Source organism: Symphalangus syndactylus, chromosome 3 (assembly GCF_028878055.3).
Source record: "Symphalangus syndactylus isolate Jambi chromosome 3, NHGRI_mSymSyn1-v2.1_pri, whole genome shotgun sequence".
In the NCBI taxonomy this organism is placed as follows: Eukaryota; Metazoa; Chordata; class Mammalia; order Primates; family Hylobatidae; genus Symphalangus; species Symphalangus syndactylus.
This window is the reverse complement of record NC_072425.2, coordinates 11,898,056-11,924,340: the sequence shown is the minus strand read 5'-3', so window position 1 is coordinate 11,924,340 and position 26,285 is coordinate 11,898,056. Positions and strand designations below refer to the sequence as shown.

The 26,285-nt window shown below is 47.8% G+C and overlaps 1 protein-coding gene across 8 annotated transcripts in view; it reads right to left on the bottom strand.

The window, feature by feature from the left end:
* AK8 (adenylate kinase 8) overlaps nt 1–26,285 on the bottom strand; it is a 152,548-nt gene that overhangs the window by 74,933 nt on the left and 51,330 nt on the right. For 7 of the 8 annotated variants that reach the window (XR_008656462.2, XM_055270589.2, XM_055270587.2 and 4 more), the window contains 3 exons: nt 26,024–26,224; nt 22,390–22,521; nt 14,334–14,423 (listed from right to left, as the gene is read on the bottom strand). Coding sequence is in view for 7 of the 8 variants with exons in the window: in XM_055270589.2 (XP_055126564.1) it covers nt 14,334–14,423; nt 22,390–22,521; nt 26,024–26,224 (423 nt within the window). In the remaining variant the exon portion in view is untranslated. The remainder of the gene's footprint in view (nt 1–14,333; nt 14,424–22,389; nt 22,522–26,023; nt 26,225–26,285) is intronic. The other variant, XM_055270590.2, reaches the window with a different exon arrangement.

The following is a 26,285-nucleotide window of genomic DNA, read 5'->3' as shown; positions in this document are numbered from 1 at the left end:
TGCACCGCCCCCCCCCCCCCCCCCCAGTGAACGCTGCCAGCAACGCACAGAACATTTCCAAACGCTGGAGAAGAGGAGAAACCGGGATTGTTCCATCGGCCGCACCTTGCAATTCCTAAGGGAGGGTAAGGCCACTGGATCTAGCTTGCTCTTTGGTAAACTCAAGTCAATTGCCCCAGACAAACCCCCATCTGGCCAGGCCTTGGTTCCCCAAGTAGGAGATGAAATAGATGCCTTCCATGGTTTCCTTAGACGCCAGAGTTTCTACTCTAATATCTCTACTGCTTAACAACATTTAAAATTGTCTGGCAGACAATGGCGCCAGGAAATAACAATGTTTTCATATTGGATTTTCTTTCAAGCCCAGAGAAGTAAGTACATCAGCCCTGGGTGCCCTGCAGACTAGGAGGCCATGTTGTGCCCCTCCTCCCTCGGAGAGGGCCACCCACTTTCTGTCACTCCCTTCTTTACCATATCTACTCTGGCAAAAGGCAAAGACAAGACTGAGGTGCCCACATGGCACTGACACATCTACCTGAGGGGCAGAGATGCCCAACAGTGAACATTTCAGTTTGTCCCTTTTTTTTTTTTTTTGAGACGGAGTAGTCTCGCTCTGTCGCCCAGGCTGGAGTGCAGTGGCGCAATTTCGGATCAATACAACCTCTACCTCCTGGGTTCAAGAGATTCTCCTGCCTCAGCCTCATGAGTGACTGGGATTACAGAAGTGTGCCACCAGGCCCGGCTAATTTTTTTAAATATTTTTAGTAGAAATGGGGTTTCACCATGTTGGCCAGGCTGGTCTTGAGTTCCTGACTTCAGGTGATCTGTCTGCCTCAGCCTCCCAAAGTGCTGGGATTATAGGCGTGAGCCACCACACCTGGCCAGTTTGTCCCTTTCAAGTGAAGTTTTAGGTGACAAAAGAGACCATTCAAAAATAGACATTCTTCTATAAACAACTGGTACATCACTTAGCAAATTAGTAAAACTTCTTTATTGGAAATGCTCAGCTGGCCACACTGTGCAGAATGATTTGACAAGTCTTATTTTAAAGTACATTTTTACACCTTTCAATGGAAGATGAAAGTATCTGGGAAAATGAGCAGAGGTCAGCCAGTCTGCATGTGAACTGGATTGTTTTAAAGAGTGATGTATTCACTAAGTGTACACTGCAGATCAAAGCGTTTAAGGAACATGATTTTCCTTCCCTTTTAATGAATTCAGGGCTTAGAACCAGTTTTTTCTCCCACATCTCAAGGGCAGCAAGGATGCCATAGCCCACGCAATCTGTGAGAAGAAAGTCAGCAGCAAACAGAACCATGAGCCCAGTTTTCTGGGAGGGAAAACATATGATAGTATATTGACTCACCAAGCATGTATGCTACAGTGCATATGATGAGCCTGGCCCTGTTCTAAGCATGTTCTAATACAAATATTAATTCATGTAGTTTTCTCCCTGTGAAAGAAGTAGTCACAGTATCCCATTTTACAGATTAGAAAACTAAGGCACAGGAAGAGGAAGTGACTTGCCCACGGCCATACAGCTCACAGGTAATGGAGCTTGGATTTGCATCCAGCCAATCCAGCTCTGGGGCTGCCTGCTGCCACCTGACTTTTAGGAGGAGGAGCACTGTGATGATGAGGACTAGAGGCCCAAACTCTGCCCTGCGCTCTGCATTCCACTTGCAGCCTGCCTTTGAGCGACTCATTTTACATCCTAGCCAAGGCTTCCTCCTCTTCATGAGGACAGCATTGGGCTCCAAAGCCACGGAGGTATTGGTAGGCCCCTGTGTGGCGCCCGATTTCACCTGGGGATCCAGCTCCTGAGGGCTGTTTAGGCTGTGGCTGCCTCCCAGGCACGTGGTGCAGCCCATCCTGAACAAAACTGAAATGTTCACATCAAGCCTTCCCCGGTGTGGGAGATTAAAGATGGCCATGCCTTCTTTGCTACTCTTCCCAGGGCAGGGGGCGGGAGGGGGGCGGTGTCTCAATCCCCTCCCTGGAACCTGGGCTGGCCCCAGTGACAAGCTTTGTGAATAGAATCAGACAGAAGTGTATGCTGGGGTGTCTGTGGTGAGGTCATGAGATGCCTGGCCGCTGGCCCCACCTTCCACCCCAACCACTGCCGCCCTTGAACTCCCTGGAGTGCTTGTGCCAGGAGCAGCCAGTCACCACGTAAGAAGGCAGGTGAAGCCAGCCCCATGGAGAGGCTGTGAGGAGGGAAGATGCCTGGCCAGCCCCAGCCATTCCAAGCGTGCCCTCCCAGGCACCAGGCATGGCGATGAGGAATCCGTCTTGGACACACTATCCCTGCAGATACAACGTGGAGAAAAACCAAGGAACCAAGCTGATGCCAGAACTGAGATCCAGATGTAAATACCAGGGTGAGCCAGCCCAGCTCTCTTAGGCAGTTCAAGACATCCCACCTAAGCCCAAGTCAGTATAGAGCAGAGTCGAGGCCTCCTTGCCATGTCCTGCCCCAAACCCTGACCCACTAAATCAGGGGCATAATAAACACAGCGTCACTTTATGCCATTAAATTGGGGGGTAGCTTGTTAGGCTACAAGAGATAATTGGGGGACATACCCAGACTGGGCAATTTATAAAGGAAAGAGGTTTAATAGACTCACAGTTCTGCAAGGCTGGGGAGGCCTCGGGAAACTTACAATCATGGCAGAAGGGGAAGCAAACACGTCCTTCTTCACATAGTGGCAGCCAGGAGAAGTGCAGAGCGAACGGGCAGAGCAGGTGAAAGCCCTTTATAAAACCATCAGCTCGGCCGGGCACGGTGGCTCACGCCTGTAATCCCAGCACTTTGGGAGGCCGAGGCAGGCGGATCACGAGGTCAGGAGATCGAGACCATCCTGGCTAACACGGTGAAACCCCGTCTCTACTAAAAAATACAAAAAAATGAGCCGGGTGAGGTGGCGGGCGCCTGTAGTCCCAGCTACGCAGGAGGCTGAGGCAGGAGAATGGCGTGAACCCCGGGGGACGGAGCCTGCAGTGAGCTGAGATCGCGCCACTGCACTCCAGCCTGGGTGAAAGAGCGAGACTCCTTCTCAAAAAAAAAAAAAAAACCCATCAGATCTTGTGAGAACTCACTATCACGAGAACAGCATGGAGGTAACCACCCCCATGATTCAATTACCTCCCACTGGGTCCCTCCCATGACACGTGAGGATTATGGGAACTACAGTTCAAGAGGAGATTTGGGTGGGGACACAGCCAAACCATATCACGGAGCATCAGAGTAATGCAAACTGGAGCTTTGTCAGTTTCCAGTTACCGCAGGGTCTGGGTCCCCAAATCTAGTAGCAGTCACAGGAAATAAATAAGTATAAAAAAATCCCCCATATATAAAATATATTCACACCTGACAGGACTTGCTGTGAGTACCATTACTACCACTAAGATGATGACGATGGCAACTCCATTCTTGTTAATAATCATGGTGAGTAACCAGTGATTATAACCAGTGACCATAGTAGGTAATTAGTGAATTACAGACACTATTCCCTTTATATAGAGCAAGTCAACAAATGGGATCCTAGGAAAGCTCGCCTTACAGATGGGAAAAGTGAAGGGGGCTCTGAGGGGGCGCATGGCTTGCCCAGTAGCACAGCTGGGAGGAAACAGAGTCTGAATGGGAACCAAGTCCGTGTGATTCTGAGCCCCGACCTGTAGCCACGGCTCCTCCCATCTGGGAGTGACAGTCACTTGCCTCCCTTCTAGAAATCCTTCAGGCTGCATGCTGCCCCCTGTGACCTGTCTCCTCTTTGTTCCTTCAAGACTAATTCTCTGGGCCGGGCATGGTGGTTCACTCCTGTAATCCCAGCACTTTGGGAGGCTGAGGCTGGCGGATCACGAGGTCAAGAGATGGAGACCTGGCCAACATGGTGCAACCCCATCTCTACTAAAAATACAAAAATTAGCCGGGCGTGGTGGCAGGCACCTGTAGTCCCAGTTACTCAGGAGGCTGAGGCAGGAGAATCGCTTGAACCCAGGAGGCGAAGGTTGTAGTGAGCCGAGATTGCGCCACTGCACTCCAGCCTGGGGACAGAGTGAGAATCCATCTCAAAAAAAAAAAAAGACTAATTCTCTGAAGCCACTAGGGCTGCCCATGGAGAGGGGCCTCACCCGAATAGAAATGCAGGCAGCAGAGGGCAGCATCTGGGCCCTGGGATTGTCCACACCAGAGGGACCCAGGTCAACTGCCACAGGCTTGCTCTTCCACTAAACTAGCTGAGCTCCTACCATGAGCCCTGCGGGAGCTGACTCCTCAGCCCTTGAAGCAGCCGGCCGAGCAGACAGCATGAGTAGAAACAGGGGATCCTGGGGTAGGGAGGTCCCAGATGAGGCCATCTCATCTCCCAGTAAAAACCAACCAAAGGCTGGGGGGAGGTCAGAGTCCTGCAATGAAGATCGTGGATGGTGTAAATCAGAGGTCTGCAGTGAGGGGTGAGGAGAAGGAGTTCCCCTTCCCCTGCCTCCCGCATCCCCTGGCTTCCACAGGCTCTTCCCAGGGAGGGGGGTGGGAGCAGGCACATCCCTCTGTATGTCAGGAAGTCTCTTCCCTTGCCTCTCCCCTTCCTGTGTCCCTCTGCTCCCATCTTGCTTCTTCTGTCGGGTGTGCCCTTGTCACCCAGAGCAGCAGCGACAGGTGTGAAGCTGCAGGGCATGGTCCCCGCTTTCCTCCCTCCATGTCCGATGAGGCTGTGCCAAGTTCCCTTGCACAGGAAACCTCAGAGCCAGCTTCTGGTTGACAAACCCCAGCAAGTCCCACGTCCCTGATCATAAGTGTAGAGGCTGCAGAGGGTCACTGGGGCCACCTCTTCCTCACCCCTCACGTCCTGCCCCTGCCTCTGCAGGCCCCGCTCACAGCCCAGTGAGAAAGAACCCATGTCAGCTCCCGTCAGGCGAGGACATTCCCAGAGGGAAAGAGGCTTCAAGCTGCACCTGCCGTTGGGGGGTCTGTGAGGGGCAGGAGCACAGCTCTAGCCATGCCAGGGGCTGCCCAGACAGCTACACTGAGAGACCTCCCGACCGGAGAAGAAGGCCCGGGGCCTCCAGGGTCAGGCCTGTCAGAGACAATTTCACAGCTGAGCGCACTGGAGGTTTGCTCTTCTCTGAAGCCGCTGGGGCTGCCCACAGAGAGGGAAACGCTTCTAGAAGCTCTGGTCAGAGCAAGGATGACTCTGTGCACTCCGGCTCTCCTTGGACTTCCCAGAAATGTCTGGGTTGGGTTTGGTTTCTTTTTTAATCTGGATGCCTGATACACAGCAACACTTGACATTCAGCCCAACAGGAAAATCTGGCTGTGCCCCTATGGTGGCTCCAGCCAGTGACAAGGAACAGCACTAAGCAGGCCAGACCTACCCCCCTCCGGCAGCGCCCATTCTTCTTGGGGAGACAATGTCGTCGAATGGATGCATGAATGAATCTGGCATCACTTACTGCCTCAGTTTCCCCACTGGACTAGCCATTGAGCAAAGGCTTTTGAACTTTTGGTGATGGGGCTGCCTCCTGGCAAAGCATTATTTTCATACTGGAGAAAGACAAGGCACACTTTCAAAATGAAAGTCTAGTGTAAAAAAAATCAAAGAGAAGGACCCTCGGGGGCACAAACCTGTTGATAAGCAAAGGTGCTCACCTGTTTCCTCTAACTGTCCTCATTCCCAGGCCCTCCAGCCCCCACAATGCAAACAACATTTTCACCCTGCCACTCTGCTTGGCTATCTTGGCCACAGCTTTCTCTCGGGCTGAAAAAGACTCCTACCTAGTTTCCATGAGGAAATCTTTGTAGCAGTCCCAGCGGAAAAGTCAAAAGTTTGACTTGAAAAAAGGAGCTACTTCAAAAGCATTGTCAGACCGAGGTGAGGGTTCCTTTAAAATGCATAAATTACAGGGGGCATCCATTAATCAACCTCTAGGCCACCCTACAGCGGGGGCTCTGGGTTGGGGGTACCAAAGGGACAGAGGCCAGCACACCTGGGGGAGGCAATGCGAAGGAAATCCACGTAGAATAAGAGTAAATTAATGTGTTTATTACTTACTGCTTGGCGTGTGTGTGTGTGTGTGTGTGTGTGTGTGTGTGTGTGTGGAAAAATGAAAGAAAAATGTAGAGTTTTTTCAATAATAAAAAGGGAGTTGCACTGCGGGGCCCCTAAAGCTTGTGAAAAATTAAACTCGACGGATTCAAACTGTCCTATTTCCACTTCAAAAGAGAAGAGGCACTGAGCTCTTCCCAACTTATCTTCAAACGCCCAGCACCCTAGAAAGTTTCTTTAAAAAAATAAAGGCTCCTGTTCCCCCAAGCACTGTACCGGTTACTGTACCCACTGTCTCTCCCTCTTCTAATTATACCCCTGTGAGTCTATTAATCAACTTGTAAATTATTTAGAGAGTCATGCGCTGTCTTCAGCGAGTACAAACACATCGCATGCAAAGGCTTGCTGGAAACGGGCAGAGGGTCCCTCGGGGTCTCCCCTCCGCGGGAAGACAGCTTGCAGCTCGCTGAGGCTGCTCTGCTAAAAACAAGAAATAGCATTCCGCTTACCTCCTCAGATGGGGAGATTTACTTTGTCTTTCAACTCAGCAACTCTTTGCAAGTTTTTAACAAAAGAGAAAAACTGGTCTATTGTCGATCTTTAGTGTGCATTTAGTGATGAGAATATTAATTCCCCCTTAAAAATGCAGCACATTGGCTGAGCTCTGATCCATGCCTCCTGGGATATGGACTCACGGAAGGCTCTTGAAAACACATCATCATCCCAATTGGGGGCTGGTTTGGCTTGTTTGTATTACGATGGCTGCATTTGCTAGGGTGAGGTCTCATTACCAGAAAGGGTGCAAATTAGCTTCTTGAAACTCTCTCAAATCTCCCGCCTTTTCTTGGGTTCTATTAGCCCATGAGGGACCTTTCCCAGACAGAAATGTTTAGGAAATGTAGGGATGTGTGGGAGGGGCACAGGTAACAACTTGATAATGATCTGTCTTCCACATCACCTTTTCTACATACCAGGACTTTCTCGCTTTTAGGGGAAAGTCATTACCAATTAAATAGCTGTCTTCTCTCCCGACAATAAGAATGGAATATGTCTGGTATGTGCCAAGGAATGTGGGCCTTCCTACAACTGAACTGCTTTAGCTGTTGGGAGATGCTGGTGGGGCGGGGCCGCAGGGGCAGCTGCCAGTTAGGAGCTCATTGTAACTGGGCCGACGAGCCAGTTGGGCAGGTGTCGCAGAGTGTATGCAGAGACAGGAGATGTGAAAAGCTAGAGTCTAGCTCAGAAGCCCCACTGCTGGGGACACGGCATGGCTGGCGGGCTCCTGACCATGCAGTTCCAGCACGTTCCCAGTGCGCTGTGGACAGGCTGAGATGAGCATCTCATGCACTTGGAGCAAAGACATAAACCAGCAAGGACAAGATCCGCCTTTGGCTGTTTTTCATCTCCTCCCTGGATAACCACCCTCCAGAGGAAGTCCAAGCAACACACGGGAACGAGAACAGTTCCCTGGGCCAGGGCAGAGGCCAAGCCTTCTGGCTGAAGAGCCGGCGTTGTACCATTAATTAGGCCCGGCAACCTGGAAGTAGGTTATATCCACCATCAACAGTCCCTGGACCCTAATTTATGGCTAAAATTCTCATGAGAAAGGCTAAAAATAAAGCAGTGCAGACTTCAGACTTCTTTATGTTGGGTGAGTTTGAACAACAGAGTGAGGCCCATGAGCAGGGCTCGTTTTATATTAAGTGAAAATCGGGAAGCGACATTCCGAGGGGCAAAGACAGAATTATGGCCAGTTTCCTTGGGAAGCTCTGGGCCACCAGAATTCAGAAATTTCAAACACCCTTTGGTAGGAATGGAGCTATGGGGAAGGAGCTGAGGACACCATTTGGCGGTGGTGGCCACTGTGAGCCACTGCTGATTTAAGCAGAGAACTGAGATCTAGTAGCGCCTTTGCTTGAGTTCAGAGAGGAAAGAGGACATCTGCACACATGCCGTAGCACACGGTGGCAATGGAGTCCGTCAGAGGCAACCATCTCATTTTAAATGATACAGAAACAGCTGAGAACTTATTTTTCCAAAAGCCCAGAATCGTTTTTACTTGTTTTGTACTAGTGTAAAAGTGACAGGAGCTCCCTGGCAACTAAGGCTGCATGATTTAAGCTCGACCCTGTTTATTGTATGCAGAGCAAACTCCTGGTGACTTTAATGGAGGTTGCCTGCATAAAGAACACCACGTGCGGAGCCCTAGGGAATAAATTTGTTCTCTTCATTGCAGCTCAAGTCGGAACGAGTTTAGGAGGTCAGACCTATATATTTCAAAGTCCAGGCACAGAATAAGCATCTCCCCAGTCCTCTGTCCACAGTGCCGTCACCAAGAGCCTGGGATCAAGGGACTGAAGACGCGCTAAGATGGGGCCCTGGGGTCCTTTGCCCAGTAAATGTGGAAAGATGGGAAAACAGCACAGTTATTAATTTTGCTGCTGATTCGAAAGAAGGAGGTGTTGGCAGCACCTGTGAGGACAAAAAAAGAACATAACTAAGCCTGCAGAGGTCACGGCTGGGACATAACATCATGAGGCCTGGAGTGGGGATAACAGCAAGAGGCTCCATGGGGGAAAGATGACATCTGGATCTATTTGGCTGAGCCGGTGATGGTGGTGACGGTGACTGTGAGGGTGGCAGGGATGCACAATAACAAAAGCGCACATCTCTGGGGCACGCAGCTCCAAGGTGAGTGGAGAGAAAGCACAAGTCTGCAATGGCAGGGGTCCCAGTGAAAGACCAGCAGAAGGCCAGCGGCTGGGAGCACAGGCAGGGTGGAGTCCCCAGGGAAGGAGGTCCAGTACCCACAAGGGCAATGAGGGAGTACCCAGGAAGAGTCTATAGTGCCTGGCTTGGGGAGTGGTGAGGATGGGCTTTCTGCACTGGGTGGCTAGATGGCAGGGTGTTCTGGCAGTGACACCTGCAAGCTCAGAGATGCTAGGGGCCTCTGCCCCATGGCGATGAGGTCTCCATGTCTTTATAATAATCTCACTTGCTAAGCTCCTGAACCTTACAGATGAAAACTCCTAACAGGCAGGGGAGTGACTGGGTGCTTTCCTATGTTCCCAGGAATGCTGCTGGCACCCAGGACAGAGATATCTGAAACAGACCTCGGATTGAAGAGGGGAATCTGGGATGTCTCCAAGGACTCCCCAAAGGTATATGGGGGAGCAACCAACCAGTGGCTCCTCTTCTGGAAGTTCTGAAAGCCTCAGGGGATACAGCAGCATGTCCTCCAGTTTCAGGAGGGCCCTTCTGGTTGCAGGGAAGTGTTGGGAAGCTGAATTCCACTGTTCCCTTCACCCTGTGGCCTCCCTCCTCCCCAGAGCGGGGAGTCACTCCATGATGGGCTGAGTCACTCCAAGACAGGCCGAGTCCCTCCGGCTCTCCCATCCTCCCACTGGCTGGCCCTGGCCCACAGTGCAGAGGAATTTCCTTCCACATCTGCCTCCACTCAGTCAGGGCTCTTCCTGGGGCAAGCGTGGGGGCCCGTCTCCCTGTCCCCACCACGGGGGTATGACCATACAATGGGTGGCTTGTCTCCAGGCCTGGCCTTGGAGGGGCATGTTAAGCCCAACGGTGACCTGGGTTCAGCCACATTATCCATTCTATGCTCTCAGCAAACTCTGAGGTCTGTCTCCTATCGGGTTCAGAACTCAGGGTGTGGGGAAGGGATGTGGTTAATCACCACCCCTCAAGCCCAAACAGTGGGGTACACCTGCAGGCTAGGGGACCCCTGAGTCACAGATGTCACCAATGCTCAATTCGGGAAGGAGAGGGCCTCAGCCAGCTGGGCTTATTCATAAATAAGCAGGCTGTGGTCGGCTAGGCAGAGTTTCCCTGTTCAGCCTGACCTTCCCTTCAAAACCAAATTCTGTCGAGAATCATTTAAATTTTCTTCCTGTTTCAGCTGGCGGTGAAGTGGGCCCCTGCCAGACCTGGGTGGTTCCAGCGCTCCTGCTCTGCGAGCCGAGTGCTTTGGTTTTCTCGGCAGCTTCTCCACAGCCCACTAATGAGACCCTGTTAGTGGTTATGAATGTAAATGCATTCTTTGTTATCCCTGCGAGATCAGGATTAGTGAAATGACAGAATTTATTGCTTCCGTTAGGGAGATATGATATTGGTTGTTGTTGTGTCTTTAATTTTGTAGGAAGAGCGAAAGTATAGAGGTACATAGTCTAAATAAACAAAAAGCTGTGGAAGAAAAAATTTAGCATGAAACATTGAAGATTGAAGTGATCCGGGTCTTGCTAACTTTATAGAAAATTGGGAATTGTGCCGTCAGCCTCCTTTGCATCCCCCAAATACAAAAAACAAACACAAAAATGACTCTGCGCCTGGACCACCTTTGAAAGGACTCTTGGGTTTGCTTTTAGTGGTGGATGAATTAAGCCGGCTCTGAACAAAGTTGATGTGCTTTGATTCAAGCAAATTCATTTCTGTCTCTCGAAGAGGAAGTAACAATAGGTCCCATTGACTCAAAAGATACAGTTTGAATAAGTCAGTAAAATGGTGCCCATATCTGATGATTAATTAAGGATCTGTAAATGCCCAACTCCCTATAAGACGAGGAAGATAAGACTGTGCTGTCAAATGGTGAGGAGAGAGGAGGTGAGGAAACCAGAAGTCCGAGTGCTCCATGACCTCATAAAAAACCAACATCCTCATATGACCTTCTCGGCAACCGTGACATCTCATGATGCCTGAGAACTAAAGGGCTGTGATGAGTCACAGTTCTCTTTCCAAGCAATTGCTAAAACTACAAAATTATAACGTGACTTGAAACATAGAGATAAAATATAGAATGTAAGTATAAAGAAAAATTAACGGAAAAACGTAAACGACCCTAATATGCAAACAGCACTGACCAACCAATTAGGACAAAAAATAGCTTAATTGGAAAATGGGCAAAGGGAAAAACAGTTAATAGGCCAGGGCTATAGAGAGGTGGTTCACAAAGATAAAACACACGTGACCAATTATCTTATGAAAATATGTTGGACTTTACCAACCTCACCGACAATCAAAAGACCACAATTAAAAATAAATACATCTTTTGTCACATAACAAAGTGGCAAAGATTCAAATGGCTGGCCATGGTAGGCAGAATAATACCTCCCAAAAAGATGTCCACATCCTAATCACTGGCACCTGTGAATATGTTCCCTGATATGGCAAAAAGGGCTCTGCAAATGGGACTAAATTAAGGATCTGGAGATGAAGAGATGATCCTGGATTGTTCTGGGTCATCCCAAGGGTCCTTATAAGAAGGAGGTAAGAGGGTCAGAGTCAGAGAGGGAGGTGTGATAGCAGAAGCAGAGGTCAGAGAGAGAGATTGGAAAATGCTACTCTGCTGGCTTTGAAGAAAGAGGAAGGGGCCATGAGCCAAGGCATGGGGATGGCCCCCAGAAGCTGGAAAAGGCAGGGAAGTAGATCCTCCCAAGTGCCCCAGGAAGGAGCACAGCCCTACTAATACCTGGATTTCAGGACTTCTGACCTACAGAACTGCAAGATAAATCTGTGTTGTTCTAAACCATGACATTTGTTACGAAGCAACAGAAGACAAATACACTGGCAGTACCCAGAGATGGCAAAGACAGGCAGGGAATGAGCATTCGCACACTGATGGTGGGAGTGTACGGCAGTACAGCATCACCACTGCCACTGTTCATGGGCATCACCGCTGACTCAGGCCTCAGTGTATCCTCATAAGATCACCAGGGATGTTTCTACATACAAGAGTGTGCATTTAAGTATTATTGAAGGACTGCAAATCTGGAAACCACCTAAATATTTATTTTTGTAACTTTATATTTTGAAAAAAATTCAAATGGACAAGGAAGCTGCAAGAAGAGTCAAAGAATTCCTGCAGACCCTTCCCTGGTGTTGGCCGATTGGCACTACCTCCGCTGCTTGGCCACTGTCTCTGCTTCTGAACCACCGTGCTTGTTAGTGGGGAATTAAATTATCTTCCAAACATACTATGGAATACTACCAGCAACACTTGAAACTATATACATTAGGTTAATTTGGTATCACATTCACTCATTTTTTAAAACAAATCTTTAGGGTGCCAATCCCCACCCTGGTAAATGGGAATTTGGAGAGAAATGGAGAGAAATTATGCTTGAGGATGCAACAGGTACTCCGCCATTGCTGCTGCTTGCTACTGTGGCTTTTTTTTTTTTTTTTTGAGACTGAGTCTAACTCTGTCACCCAGGCTAGAGTGTAGTGGTGCAATCTTGGCTCACGGCAACCTCTGCCTCCTGGGTTCAAGCGATTCTCCTGCTTCAACCTCCTGAGTAGCTTGGGACTACAGGTGCCCACCACCACACCCGGTTAATTTTTTTTTTTTTTTGTATTTTTTAGTAGAGATGGGGTTTTGCCATGTTGGCCAGGCTGGTCTCGAACTCTTGAGCTGAAAACATCCACCCGCCTCGGCCTTCCAAAGTGCGGGGATGACAGGGGTGAGCCACCGCGCCCGCTGGGATGACAAGGGTGAGCCACCGCACCCACTGGGATGACAGGGGTAAGTCACCGTGCCCACTGGGATGAAGGGTGAGCCACCGCACCCGGCCGCTAGGTGGATTTGAAGAGCAGCAGCTGCCCTGTGGCCTCCCGGACCCTGTGCATGTGCATGAGGGCTGCTCCTCAGGACAACCTTGCAGGAAGGGACCTCTACTTCCATCCTGTCACCGGGAAGCCTGGGGCTTCGAGAAGGGCAGGGTGGTTTATTGGTGCCACATGGCTGGTGGGGGCAGTGCTGGAATCTGAACCAGACTGGGAAGCATAAGAGCTCGTGCTGGTTTTCACCCTCCCTGGTGCCTCCTACCTCCACCTCATTCTGTGGACCAGCGCAGACACCCAGGACCAGACCCACTCACCCTGCACAGATCATTGCGTCTGATGGCTCCTACTCCACACACTTGAACTCCACCCCGCGGACTAGGACATCTTAAGGAGGGACTTGGGAGGGCTGGCCAGGACATCTCCCCGGCAGGCCCAAGCAGAGGATGGCTGGGAGGACACAGCCTGTTTTCATGTGCTTCCTCCTCATCAACCTTCTCCATCTAGAAAGTGGTAGGAGAAGGCCACAAGCTTCCACCAGGAGGATTCCTAGCCAATGCCCGCACTGCTTATTATAATGGCAGCTGCTTCTGGAATTCATTTTCTTCACAATAAGCACGTGTTCACAACAGACTTGACAAGTGGGTATGCACTGACTGCTGGGAGGAGCTGCAGCACGTGCAGGGGAGGAAGGTGTAGGTGCATCAGTAGGAAATTCACTGCCCCAGGGAAGAGACAGACACAGGATCCCCAGGAGCCCAGCCGCCAACTGGCTGTGTGGCCTCAGCAGCTCAGTCCCTTCTCTGTGGCTCCTTCATGGACTCAGGAAACCTGACTAGAATGCTCCCAAAGGTGCCCTTACCGGGGGTCAGATCCTAGGAATGCTTTCAGACTGTGGATCACAGAGGGCACCTGGAAAGCGGATCTGGTCCTGCTTCGCCTGTCAAACAGGCGAGCATCTAACTGCTGAGGACCAATGCCGATCAACACTCACATCTGCAAAGCTGTCTGAATCTTCTGGCTTCTGAGTGCTGATTAAATTAGAATATTTGCCCACAGTATTTTTATATACCAAATAATAAAGGATGTGGGGGGCAGGAAGTGGTGGCTCACACCTGTAATCCCAGCATTTCGGGAGGCTGAAACAGGAGGATCACTTGAGTCCAGGAGTTCAAGATCAGCCTGGGCAACATGGAGAAATCCCATCTCTACAAAGAATACAAAAAATTAGCCAGGCATGGTGGCGTGCACCTGTAGTCCCAGCTACTTGGGAGGCTGAGGTGGGAGGATCACCTGAACCCAGGAAGTTGGGGCTGTACTGTGCTGAGACTGCACCACTGCACTCCAGTCTGAGTGACAGATTGATACCCTGTCTCAAAAAAAAAAAAAAAGGATGTGGGGAGGTCTGTGGCCTCTCCTGGCTCTCAATTTTAAGTGGTACCAGTTATGAAAAGCCAACAGTCTTAAGAAATAGGAACATCCTAAACATCAGGAATAACGCCCCCACATCCACAAACTCACCTCACTGGGGATCGGGCTCAGACACCAAGAGGCCTCACCGGAAACAGGCAACAGAGCCTTTGCTGACAAGAAAACCCAATTTCCATTTCCCAGCTGATCTCCCCAGTTTTGAGCCCCTGAATGTTCAGAGAGCCGCACAAAGAGAAAGTTCTCTCTGGAGCCTGTAAGGTCGTGACAGTTAGTGGGAACGTGGCCTACCTGCCATCTCCTTTTCAAAGAAGGGCTGAATGAGCTCGCCAAACGTGGTCCTGTCTGCCACAGCCTCTTTCAGCAGTTGCCCACAGCAGACTGAAGGAGAGGGGAACAGAGAGGCACCCATTAAATTTTAAATAGGAGGAAGGATGAGAAAAAAAGAACCCCCCGTGCTGCCTGCTGAGGGAAAAAAAAAAAAAAAGGTCACTGAAAAAAGCATAAAAGGGTTTTTCTGTGTGTGGGTATGTGTCCAAGTAAAAGTAAATATCAAAAAGGAGCCGGGAAATAAAGAAGAGGGAGAGGTGGAATGAAAAGGAATGCATTTGGCAAAGAACACATTAAAAATGGACGGCGCGGGGAAGACACTAACGAGGATGTTGCCCACAGAGGAGCCCTGCAGGGGCCTCGCTGCACCTGGAATTGCTGCGCAGAACTCGGCGCCCTCCGGGTACCTGCGGAGGATCAGCGTTCCGGTCGGGGGCTGCTCATCTCTGGGTGATGTGCCTCAAGTGCGTCCACATTCGCACCCTTGTTACACAGCGGAGGGGGTGCAGCGTGTTGCTTCCACAGCCCTTCCAGCTGGCAGGGCATCTCCATGGGATGGTGGGGCCACACAATAGGATAGATTCATATTCCAAGTGGGCTGACTCATCATTAAAGGGCACCACGTGGCTGTAATCCCAGCACTTTGGCTGAGGCAGGCGGATCACTTAAGATCAGGAGTTCAAGACCAGCCTGGCCAACATGGTGAAAATCCGTCTCTACTAAAAATATAAAAATTAGCCAGGTGTGGTGGCATATACCTGTAATCCCAGCTACTGGGGAGGCTGAGGTAGGAGAATCGCTTGAACCTGGGAGGCGGAGGTTGCAGTGAGCCAAGATCGCGTCACTGCACTCCAGTCTGGGCAACAGAGCAAGACTCCGTCTCAAAAAAAAAAAAAGAAAAAGAAAAGAAGGTACCACACTGCAGTCACCTGGCCAGTGGCAGCTGTCCCCATCTGGACACCTGCTCACCCTGGGCAGGAACCTCCCTCTGGCCCCACTGTGTCTCGAGCCCTGAGCCAGGGCCGGCACATAGGAGGTGCTGGGCAACAAGCATGAGTGAATAAACACAGGCTACCTCCTCCTTGGCTGTGAAAGTCTTTCCTAGCCAAAGCCAGAAGATTTAAGCTATATTTTCATGAATTGTTCATTGTACGCTTTTGGCTTTTTTACCTTTAGGGCTAAGAAGTTTTCCGCCTATACGAAGGAGACCAAAAAACATCCTAAAGTTAACTGGATAGCATGAATGTTTAACAAAATTACCATCACCAAGGATTTATTCCTCAATAATGATATGCTGAATTCACTATGTAAATGACAGCAGTTGTCATTTAATTTAATCCAATGTGGTTGGCAGCCTCACCAGCAAAGGACATACAAGTGAGAATAAAGGCTGCTGGGAGCTAGGCGCAGTGCCTCACGCCTATAATCCCAGCACTTTGGGAGGCCAAGGCGGGAGGATCATTTGAGGTTAGGAGCTCGAAACCAGCCTGGCCAATATGGTGAAACCCCGTCTCTACTAAAAATACAAAAATTAGCCCAGTGTGGTGGTGAAAGCCTGTAATCCCAGCTACTTGGGAGGCTGAGGCAGGAGAATCGCTTGAGCCCAGGAGGCAGAGGTTGTAGTGAGCAGAGATTGCACCACTACACTCCAGCCTGGGTGACAGAGCGAGACTTTGTATCAAGAAAAAAAAGAAAAGGAAAGAAAAGAAAAGAAAAAAAAAGCTGCTGAGAACTGAGACAATTCTATGTGCCAAGCACTGTGCTAAGTGTGCTTTGTTTTATTTGGTCCTCACAATAACCTGTTGTTTCTTAGGTAAAGACACTGAGGCTCAAAGAGATTAAATAACCTGCTTTAGGTCACAGAGCCATTAAGGGGCATAGCTGGGGTCCAAACCCAGGTCTGTGTGACATCAAACCCATGCTTAGCTTCCAGTTCTGGCCATGAAGGAGTGACAGGTATCATATTTAACTTCTCTTATAGAAAGCTGTGAAACTGAACAAAATCTATGAAGCAATTCTTTAGAGTCATTGGACAACAGAGAGACAGGTCTGTAATCCTTGAGAGGCAAGGAAACACACCAAATGAGCCCCATATTCCTCCTGGATTTCTACCTATGGGCACTTCTCAAATCATGGCACAGGAGAAGTGGAGCCCAAACAGATCAGCAGTCTCACTGGGTGGAAGCAACAAAGACTGGAACTCTGAGATGGCCAGAATTTGTAGAACAGGGTAATGGAGAGGAGGCAGCTGTGCACAGAAGGAGTTCCAGAAATCTCATAGGGGTTCACTGAGCCTTTGGCCAATATGAAGCTGCACATATGCAGGGTGAGACTCCAGAGGCCTGGTAGAGAAAAACTACTGGGAAGCTGTGAACTGAATGGAAATTCACACAGGGCTGGGAGATGCTGGCATTCTGACAACCAAAGTGAGAGACCTTGCGAACACCCCAGACATTCAGCTGAGATTCCAGAGAGAGCAGACCTTAGCTGCAGGGATACTCTAGCCCTAGATTAAGAACATTCTAGTCCCACTTAACAAAGCCTGAAAATAAGCTTCAATGGGATGGAGTTAATCCTCCAAACTCAACACTCTTAAAGCAGAATGATGACACAATCCAGACCTTCAAAAATGTGAGAAACACAATGTCTAGCATTTAATCAAAAGCTCCTTGACATGCAAAAAAGCAGGAAAACGTGACTCCTATGAGGAGAGAAAACAGGCCATAGAATCAGATCAGGGGATGACACAGATGTCAGAATCAGCACACCAGGACTTTAAAACAGCTATTTTGAGTATACTTAAAACCTTAAAGGAAAAGATAGTTAAAATGAGTGAACAGATGGAGAATCTCAGCAGAGAAAGGAAAACTGTGAAAAAGAACCAGATGGAAATTCTGGACCTGGAAAATACAGTATCTTAAATGAAACAAACCACTAGGTGTGCCGCAATCAGTGAATTTAAAGACAGGAAAAGAGGCCATAGGAAGTAGCCAAACTGCAGCAAAGAGGGGGATGGGAAAGGACTGGAAGAAAAGAACCAAATCTAAGAGACCTGGAGGACAATACCAGACGGTCTAACATATGTGGAACTGGAGTTCCAGAAAGAAGAGAGGCAGGCAGAAAAAAGATTGCAGAAGATAATGACAGGAGAATTTCAGAATTTGATTAAAAATTTCAACCCACACACCCAAGAATCTCTGAGATCCAAGCAGAACAAACACAAAGTAAGTTGCACTTCGATACATCATAGTCAAATTGCTGAAAGCTAAAGAGAAAATATTAACAGCAGCTGAGGGCAGGGGGAGTGCTTCATCTGTAGGGCAACAATGGTAAAAATAACCTCTGAGATCTCATCAGAAGAAGTGCAAGCCAGAAGACAATAGAATGACATCTTTAAAGTGTTAAGAGAAAGAAACTGTCAACATAGATTTCTATATGCAGCCAAAACATCCTTCAAAAATGAAGATGAAATCATGTCATTTTCAGGCGCATGAAAGCTGAGAAAATTTGTCACCAGCACACTTTCACTACAAGAGATGTTAAAGGAAGTTCTTCAGGCTGAGAGAAAATGATACCAGATGGAAACCTGGATCTAAACAAAGGAGTGAAGAGTACTGATAGGTGGGTACATATAAAAGTCTTTCCCCACTTATATCTTCACTTCTTTAAAAGATGAATGACTATTTAAAACAAAAATAATTACAATATATTGTAGGGTTTATAACATATGCAGAAGTAAAATGTATGTCAACTGTAAAGAAGTTGGTAAATGGAAAAATCTACTGCTGCAAGGCTCCGATATCATACATGGTGAGGTGTAACATTCACTCAAAATAGGCTGTGACAAGCAAAAGATGCATATTTAATCCCTAGAGCAACCACTAACAAAATAAAGCAAAGAGATATGGCTAAAAAGAAAATAGAAGAAAGAAAATGGATTACTAAAAAATATTTGGTTAATCCAAAAGGTGGCAGAAAAGGAGGAACAAAGAACAGATGACACAAGTAGAAAACAAAACAAAACAAAAAAACAGGCCAGGCGTGAGGGCTCATGCCTGTAACTTCAGTGGGAGGCTGAGGCGGGAGGTTCACTTGAGCCCAGGAGTTTGAGGGTGCAATGAGCTATGATTGCACCACTGTACTCCAGCCAGGGCAACAGAGCAAGACCCCATCTCTTAAAAAAAAAAAAAGTGAGACCCAACTATATGCTGTTTACAAGACACATATTTAGACGATAAGACACAGATAGTTTAAAAGAAAAAGAATAGAATGTATATCATACAGACACGAGTCATAAGAAAGTTAGAGAAACTTCATTAACATCAGACAAAGTAGACTTCAAGAAAATGAGTATTGCTAGAGAGGAAAACCAACATTTCCTAGTAATAAAAGGGTCATTTCACCAATAAGATATAACTATCCTTACTGTATACAGTCAGCCCTCCATATCCATAGTTTCTACACTCATGGATTCAACCAACCACAGATTGAAAATATTTGGGGTAAAAATTACACCTGCACTGAACATGTAGTCTTTTTTCCTTGTCAGTATTCCCTAAACAATAGAGTATAACAACTGTTGCATAGCATTTACATTATATTAGGTATTATAAGTAATCTAGAGATGATTTAAAGTGTATAGGAGAATGTACGTAGGTTATATGCAAATACTACGCCATTTTGTATCAGACACTTGAACATCCTCGGATTTAGGTATCCAAGGGAGGTCCTAGAACCAATCCCCCATGGATACTGAGGTGTGACAGTATGCACTTAATAACAAATTACATGAAGCAAAAACTTGCAGAGAATAGACAAATCCACAATTCAGAGTTGGGAGATTTTTTAAGTGTTGGGCCGGACGATTGTAAAAAATTAAAAATAAAAGAGTTGGGAGAGTTTAACACACCTCTCTCAAAAACTGACATAATAAGTAGAGTGAGAATCATTAAGGACATAGAAAAATTTCAAAATTTGATTAAAAATTTCAAACATCTTATCCTAATCAACATTATAGAACACTATAGCCAACAATGCAGAATACATATTTTTTTAAGTACACTTGGAATTCACCAGCATAGACCATATATGCAAATTTCAAAGGATCAAAATCACATAGGGTATGTTCTTTTACCACAATAGAATTAAATTAGAAATCAAGAATATAAAGCAATCAGGAAAATCCCCAAATATGTGGGAATTAAGCAAGGTGTATTCTAAATAGTACACAAGTTAAAAAAGAAACCAGAGGCTGAGGTGGGAGGATTGCTTCAGGCCAAGAATTTGAGATCAGACTGGGTAACATAGAGAGATTCCTGTCTTTACAAAAAAAAAATTAGCTGAGCATGGTGGCATACACCTGTAGTCCCAGCTACTTGGGAGGCTGAGGCAGGAGGATCACTTGAGGAGTTGGAGGCTGCAGTGAGCCATGACTGCACCACTGCATTCCAGCCTGGGTGACAGAGTAAGACCCGAAAAATAAAAATAAAAAAGAAGAAAGACAAAGGGAAGGAAGGAAGGAAGGAAGGAAGGAAGGAAGGAAGGAAGGAAGGAAGGAATTCATGCTCACTGTAAAAAAAAAAAAAAAAATCTGACTTGTATAATATACAACTCTGCCGAGATAAGCAGTTTGGTGTATGGATATTTCTTCACGTTTTTCCTGAGCATAAACTAACATGCTTTTTTGAACAAAAATGAGGTCACTCCCTGGATACTGCTGAACAAATTGTTTTCTGCCCCTCCCTTATTTGGGCATGTATCACCGACATCAAATCACTTTACAGGTTTATTTTTAACAGCTACCTCACAATCCATTACATGGGTTTATCACAACTTATTGCACAGACCTGCTTATTAACAGAGTTAGAGGTTGCCTCTGTGTCTCATTATGCTTCTGCCACATCTCTCACTGCACATGTGAGTGCTGGAGCAGAATAAACTCCTAGGAGTTGAATCCCAGGGTCACAGGGTTTGCGCAGTTAGTGCTTTAACCAACAGGGGCTTTGGCCTTTCAGAAAGTCGTGTCTGTATATACTCCCACCGTCCTAAGTGGGGTCTTCTGATGAACTTTGTGGGAGTGAGTGTGGGGCTATTTGTTTGTCTGTTTTTGTTGGTTTGGAGATATTTTCCTTTGGCTGAGAGATTCACAGATGTGAAGATTAGAACCAGGCCAGCGGATGGCCGCAGCGGAGCAGACAGAGCCTGGAGCTCTGGGTTCAGACACGCATTTGCAGAGAGATCTCAAGGCTACCTGCCTTAGGTCCCTTAAATGGGTTTACTTAAATCTCATGACATCTTGTATTTATGAAGAACACCTTTGAGAAATGTGAACTTTCTGAGGTAGTCTCCAAATGCTTAATTATCTAAAAGAGCCCCATCATGGCTCTTAGGTAACAAGCAAAAACCGTGATGAGCTTTTTCTATTTCCATTTTTGGGAAAATCTAGGCAGGTAATTTCATCTCTTCATGGTTGGTGTGCTGAACGCAATTTAAATTTAAAAAAAAACTTTTTATTGAATGAGAGTGTCTGCATCATAAAACAGAGCACCGAGACAATTATTTCCATAAAGCCCTGCACTGCATTAAAGTATTGCTGCTGTGTTTTCAGACCCTCCCCCCACCCCGAGTGCCCCTCCACGCTCACTCTGTCCCTTCCCGTAATGATGTGGGCACACGCTTGAGTAAGCAAGTGGTGCTGCCACAGGTAGACTGCTGGTCATCGGAACAAAGAAGCCATCCCTAACACTGCTGGAAATTTCGTCTTATAATTCTCTTAAGAAGAACAATCAAAAGGAGAAGGAATTATTGAAATAATTTATTTTTAAAAATGGACTCAAGGAAAAGCATTTTTTATTCTAAATGTCCTGGTTAATTTTCCATAGTAATCAAATTTGCAGAATAATTGTTCAGGTCTCTATCTTCATTTTAGGGGTGTGACTTTTGTCATGGATTCCTTGCTGGTCTCAGTGGCTTTAGAATTGTAAGCTGGAGGAGGCCTAATTGAGAAGCATTTTTATTCAAAACTTGATCCTTCTGGGGTGGTATATACGTATATTTGTATGTATATACAAATATATATACATATATACGTATATTTGTATGTATATACAAATACATATACGTATATGAGTATGTATACACAAATATACGTACAAATGTACAAAAATGTACATATATTTGTACGTCTATTTGTGTATGTCCATATATTTGTTTGTATTCCCTCTCTATATTCATATGGTATGCCTGTATAATTTGGGGGGATTGTATGCACATGCATATATTTGGGGGTGCAGGTCTCGTTTCCCTAGTAAATATAGTAGAGGTTATTTAGGCTTGTGGAGCATGGTGTGCGTGGGGGCAGTGCTTTTAACTCCCTTCGACCTGGCAGTGTGTCTCTGCTACAGTTTCTTCCTCATTCCCATCTCTTTACCCTCCTGAACACAAGCTGGCATCCAAGACTGCCTGGGACCACCCCGGGAAAGACCTGGAGAGCTGATTTCAATATTTTCTCTCTTCCTGGTAAAATATTTATTGAAACTGTGCAGAGCGAGAAGTCTTCCTCTGGTTCAGAAATTGTCTGCCTGGAAACACACTGACCTGGGTTGGGGGCGCCAAACGAGACCGGAGAAAATAAATAAACAGCACATTCGTATTATGCAGGAGCCGAGGCTTCAGGGGAGATGGCAGGGGCGAGATGGGAGCTACCCCGGTGTACAGCACAGACAAACCCCCTGCTACAAAGGATATAAAAAATGATGACTGAAAGCTGTTCTGTCTCTTTGGGCTGTGGACGTGTTTTTAGTGGTTAATGTTTTTACGGCAATATTCTTCGGGAGGAAAAACTATTCCTGCAAAGATGGACTAACAGAAAATGGTTAAGAACAAAGATCCAGAAGGAGAAGTGATACTGACCCTTCTCCCCCACACCACCCCGCATAAAATCAGAGAGCTGGGGAGGAGGGGCAGGAGGCAGGGAAAGGCTCTCCAAGCTGGGCAGCCCAGCGCCTGGGGCACTCACCGTTGACAAGCCTGTATTTCTGGGCCAGGAGGGCGGCCTGCAGACTTTTCCCACTGCCCACAGGCCCGAGCAGCAGCACCCTCGGGGTGAACGGGGCATTAGTACGATGGTTGCTTTGGACATAGGTCAGAGCTGGAAAGAGAGGATATGAGGATAATAAACCCAGGTCCTAGAGAACAGAAAACGCGCTTGCAGCCCCTCTGCTTTGATTCTTTTAACGGCAGTAACTCTTTTTCTCTTTCACAGCACCATGGAAGCCCTCTGTGCATCTGGTGAAGAGGCAGGGAAAAGAATTACGTGGCAGGCCTGGGCACCAAGGCAGGGAGCGAGTAGTGAAGTCCACAGAAGCCACCCTGGAGCGCCGCCCTGGATTCCTCTCAACACAGGTGTCTAAACACGTGCAGGTGTCTGCATTTCCTTCCAGGCTGAACTAGGGCTGGCTGTGGTGCAGTTGGGAGGCTGGTCCCAGGACATGATATAGCACTCTCTATAGGGCTGGTGGCTTTTCCTACGGAATCGGGCTGAGCCTCCCAACCGGAAGCCCCAGGACTAGGCTGGTCTCCTAGAAGTGCACGCTGGCTTTCTGCTAGGTACGCCTGAATGTCAGATACAGGCTTTGATAAACGCATCCAGCCACATGGGGGCCCAGTGCCCAGGGACTTCTAAAGGACTCGAATTGGTGGAGAGTAATTTGTGCAGCTGCACTCTGGTGACACCAACTTTGTTGCGACTCTCCAAAGAGGTAGTGATCAAATAGGTCACAGGAGTGGCCAGATGTAGCTGCACGGCCCTGGCCTGTGGTGTGCCCCTGGCATTTGGTGAACAAAGAAGTGAGAAGATGGGGTGAGTGTCTCCAACAATGAGGCCACCTGCACCATGGGGGGCACTGGATGCCAAGAAGCCACAGGGCAAAGCTACTGAACATCAAACCAGGTCACCTCCCGCTGGAGCTCAGAAGCAGGGAGCTGTGAGAAAAGGCTAATGAGGCTGTAAAGGCAGCATTTCAGGCACCTGAGGCAGGGGAGATGCCCACAGATGAGGCACGGACCTGTGCCAGCACCCACGCCAGCCTTCAAAACAGGGTATCCTTCCCCAGGGAGACCTTCCCCCTCCTGCCAAGGCCCCAGACTGTCCTGTGCAAAGTCAGCCACGGGTGGCTCCATTACACCTTCCTGCCAGTCTGCCTTTGCCAATGTGCCTTGCAGTGGATGCTGTGCTGGGTGAGGGGCCAGGCCATCGTGCCTCCTCAGGAACATGCCACCCAAGAACCAGGCAGGTTCCTCATCCTCAGCACTACTGACGTTTGGGGCCAGAAGATTCTTTGTTGCGGGGCTGTTCTGGGCACTGCAGGATGTTGAGAAACATCCCTGGCCTCTACCCACTAGGTGCCAGTAGCACAACCGCAAGGTATGACAACCAAAAAACCTTTACAGACATTGCCAAATGTCCCTGGGGGTGCGGTGGGGGCAAAACTGCCCCCGATTGTGAACCGCTGGGATATATTCATTGTGAAAATCCTGAACTCTCAAATCTTTGCAGGACTTTTAAATTGGAAGGGTCATTAGAGATGCACAGTCCCCTCTTTTTAGAAGGCACAGACGAGTTAGAATGGACTTTTTTCCAGGTTGTGATCAGCATCATCAATGGCATGTACTAATTGCTACGACAAATACTCTATAGGCACCATCTCTTTTGTTTGGCCCAATAATCCCATGAGGGTTGCGTTATTCATGTCCCATTTTACAGATGAGCCAATTAGGCTGAGACTTGGCAGAGCTGGGGCAACTCTCCCAAACCTCCCGCCATGGGTACCATTCCTCCACTGAGAGAAGCCCAAAGGAAGCTACTCAGGCGAGGCTCTCTTTATTCTCAGACCTTCCATAATCCCGTGCATCTGAAAAGCACAAATACTACAGGCAAAGCAGCCTGCTTACAAATGATGCTTAATTTACAGTAAATAACTAAGTTAATTAGAAGTAATGATCCCCCAGACAGTTTCAACATCTAATTATTCTTTTTAAAAATATGTGGTTGCTGGATGCACTGCAGAGAGATTAAAAAAACAACACAGAGAGAATTTTGCATTCCAATTTTCAATTTATCTCTCTGCATTATTAATTAATAATAATTAATATTCAGACACTCACGTTTTTATTTACAATTCCAGGCATGAATTCTTTATGAATGATCATATGAACTTTTAAATTTAATTAAGTAATTTGGAAGTAATTAATGTGTAAATTCAGAATCATGGCATAAGATAAATGTTGTGGTTGTTTATCTTAAGAGTGCAGTGTTTGTTACTAAAGACCCTTCCGAGATGCAAAATCACTGGAAAATTATAAGCCATCATAAGCCTGGCATTTCTTCTTTAAGTAGCGACATTTTCTACTAACCCACCCACTGGCTGATTGCCCCCTTCAGAGTGCAAGGCTGTTCAATCCACGCCGGCAAACACCACATCTCCGAGCTCAGTGTAGCAATGAGGATTATGCACCGAGTCTACCAGCAGGAGAAGGTGCTGGGAGAGTCAGCAGGGAAGGGCTTGAGGGAGCTCAAAACCACCTCCCTGGCAAAACAGAACTTTTCTTGGAGAGATTTGAGAGAATATACGAAAAAAAGGACTTTGTAAACTGTCAAGTGTCTTAAATATCTGCGATGTTCCCATCGTAAACGCTTCATTTACCCAACACCGCGTGGAAGGGGATGACTGGATTTTGAGATGAGTGAAGCTCAGCAAGACTTTTGAAAAGGACAAGACAGCCGTTTGCGGATAGAATTATTCTACCTTGCCCTTGCCTTTTTGGGCAGGGTGTTGAACAATGATAGGAGCTATGACGTCTGATGTTTATTGAGGCTTCTCTCCGCGCCAGAACTGGGCTTGTGGCTGTGGACACGTGATCTGGAGAATCCCATTTAATCCTCACCTATGCCTGGGAGGAGGGCACAAGTTTTGTTCCTATTTTAGGAATGCCAAAACTAGGGCTCCCAGGAGTTAGGAGAAATGCCAAAGGCTGCACAGCTGGGCTGCGTCGGGGCTGAGATTTGAACACATTGCTCAGCTCAGCCGTCCCCGCCACCTCGCACAGGCTGCCCGCAGTGGCTCCCGAGCTGCTGTGAACATCGGCCACTGCTGTGGACAGCAACGCAGTGCTGGGCGCGGGGCCATGTATCTCCATCCTAAATGAAGCATACCACCTGTGTTGTGTGTGTGTGTGTGTTTTGTTGTGTTGTGTATGGTGGTGGTGGTTTTGTTTTTGTCTTAATCTTTATATATTTTTTCTTTCCTCTCCCTCAAGGTCAGGCTCAAACTTCTTGCTACCATGTTCCTCCCACCCCATCCCTTGCCTCTCTTCCTCCCAACCCCACAACCACCAAATCTGCTGTGGGCCAGAGATGTGACCACGTCTGAGTGTGGGACATTAGCTCAGGGTCTCCAAGTGGGGTGCCCCCAGGGGCTCTGCACACATTCATTTCTGGGCAGGGAACCCGGGTCATCTATGTCTTGACTCCTAGCGTCCCAGGCATGTCCCGGACACTGGCCACTACCAGAGTAAGGGACAAAGTGGTAGAAGGCACAGCGAGCCCAGCCCTTGGCCGCCTGTCCAGGGTGGGGCTGCCTGCTTGTGTTTACCCTGGTAGAAGACGTCCACACATGGCTGGTCAGCACTGATGACTTTGAGGATTTTGGGGTAGGAGGGAATGACCCTGATGATGTTCCTATGATACTCCAGCAGTTTCTGAGCCGTCTCCAGCTCTGAGATGTCCTCTGGCGCCATGAGACGGTTCTGGATTTCAGATTCGGGTGGCCAGTCAAAGGTGGTGTGATAAATCTCTGCAAGGAGAGAGGTGCGCAGTTAGAAATGGCCATGCAGGGGCCTTGTGGGCGCTGCTGT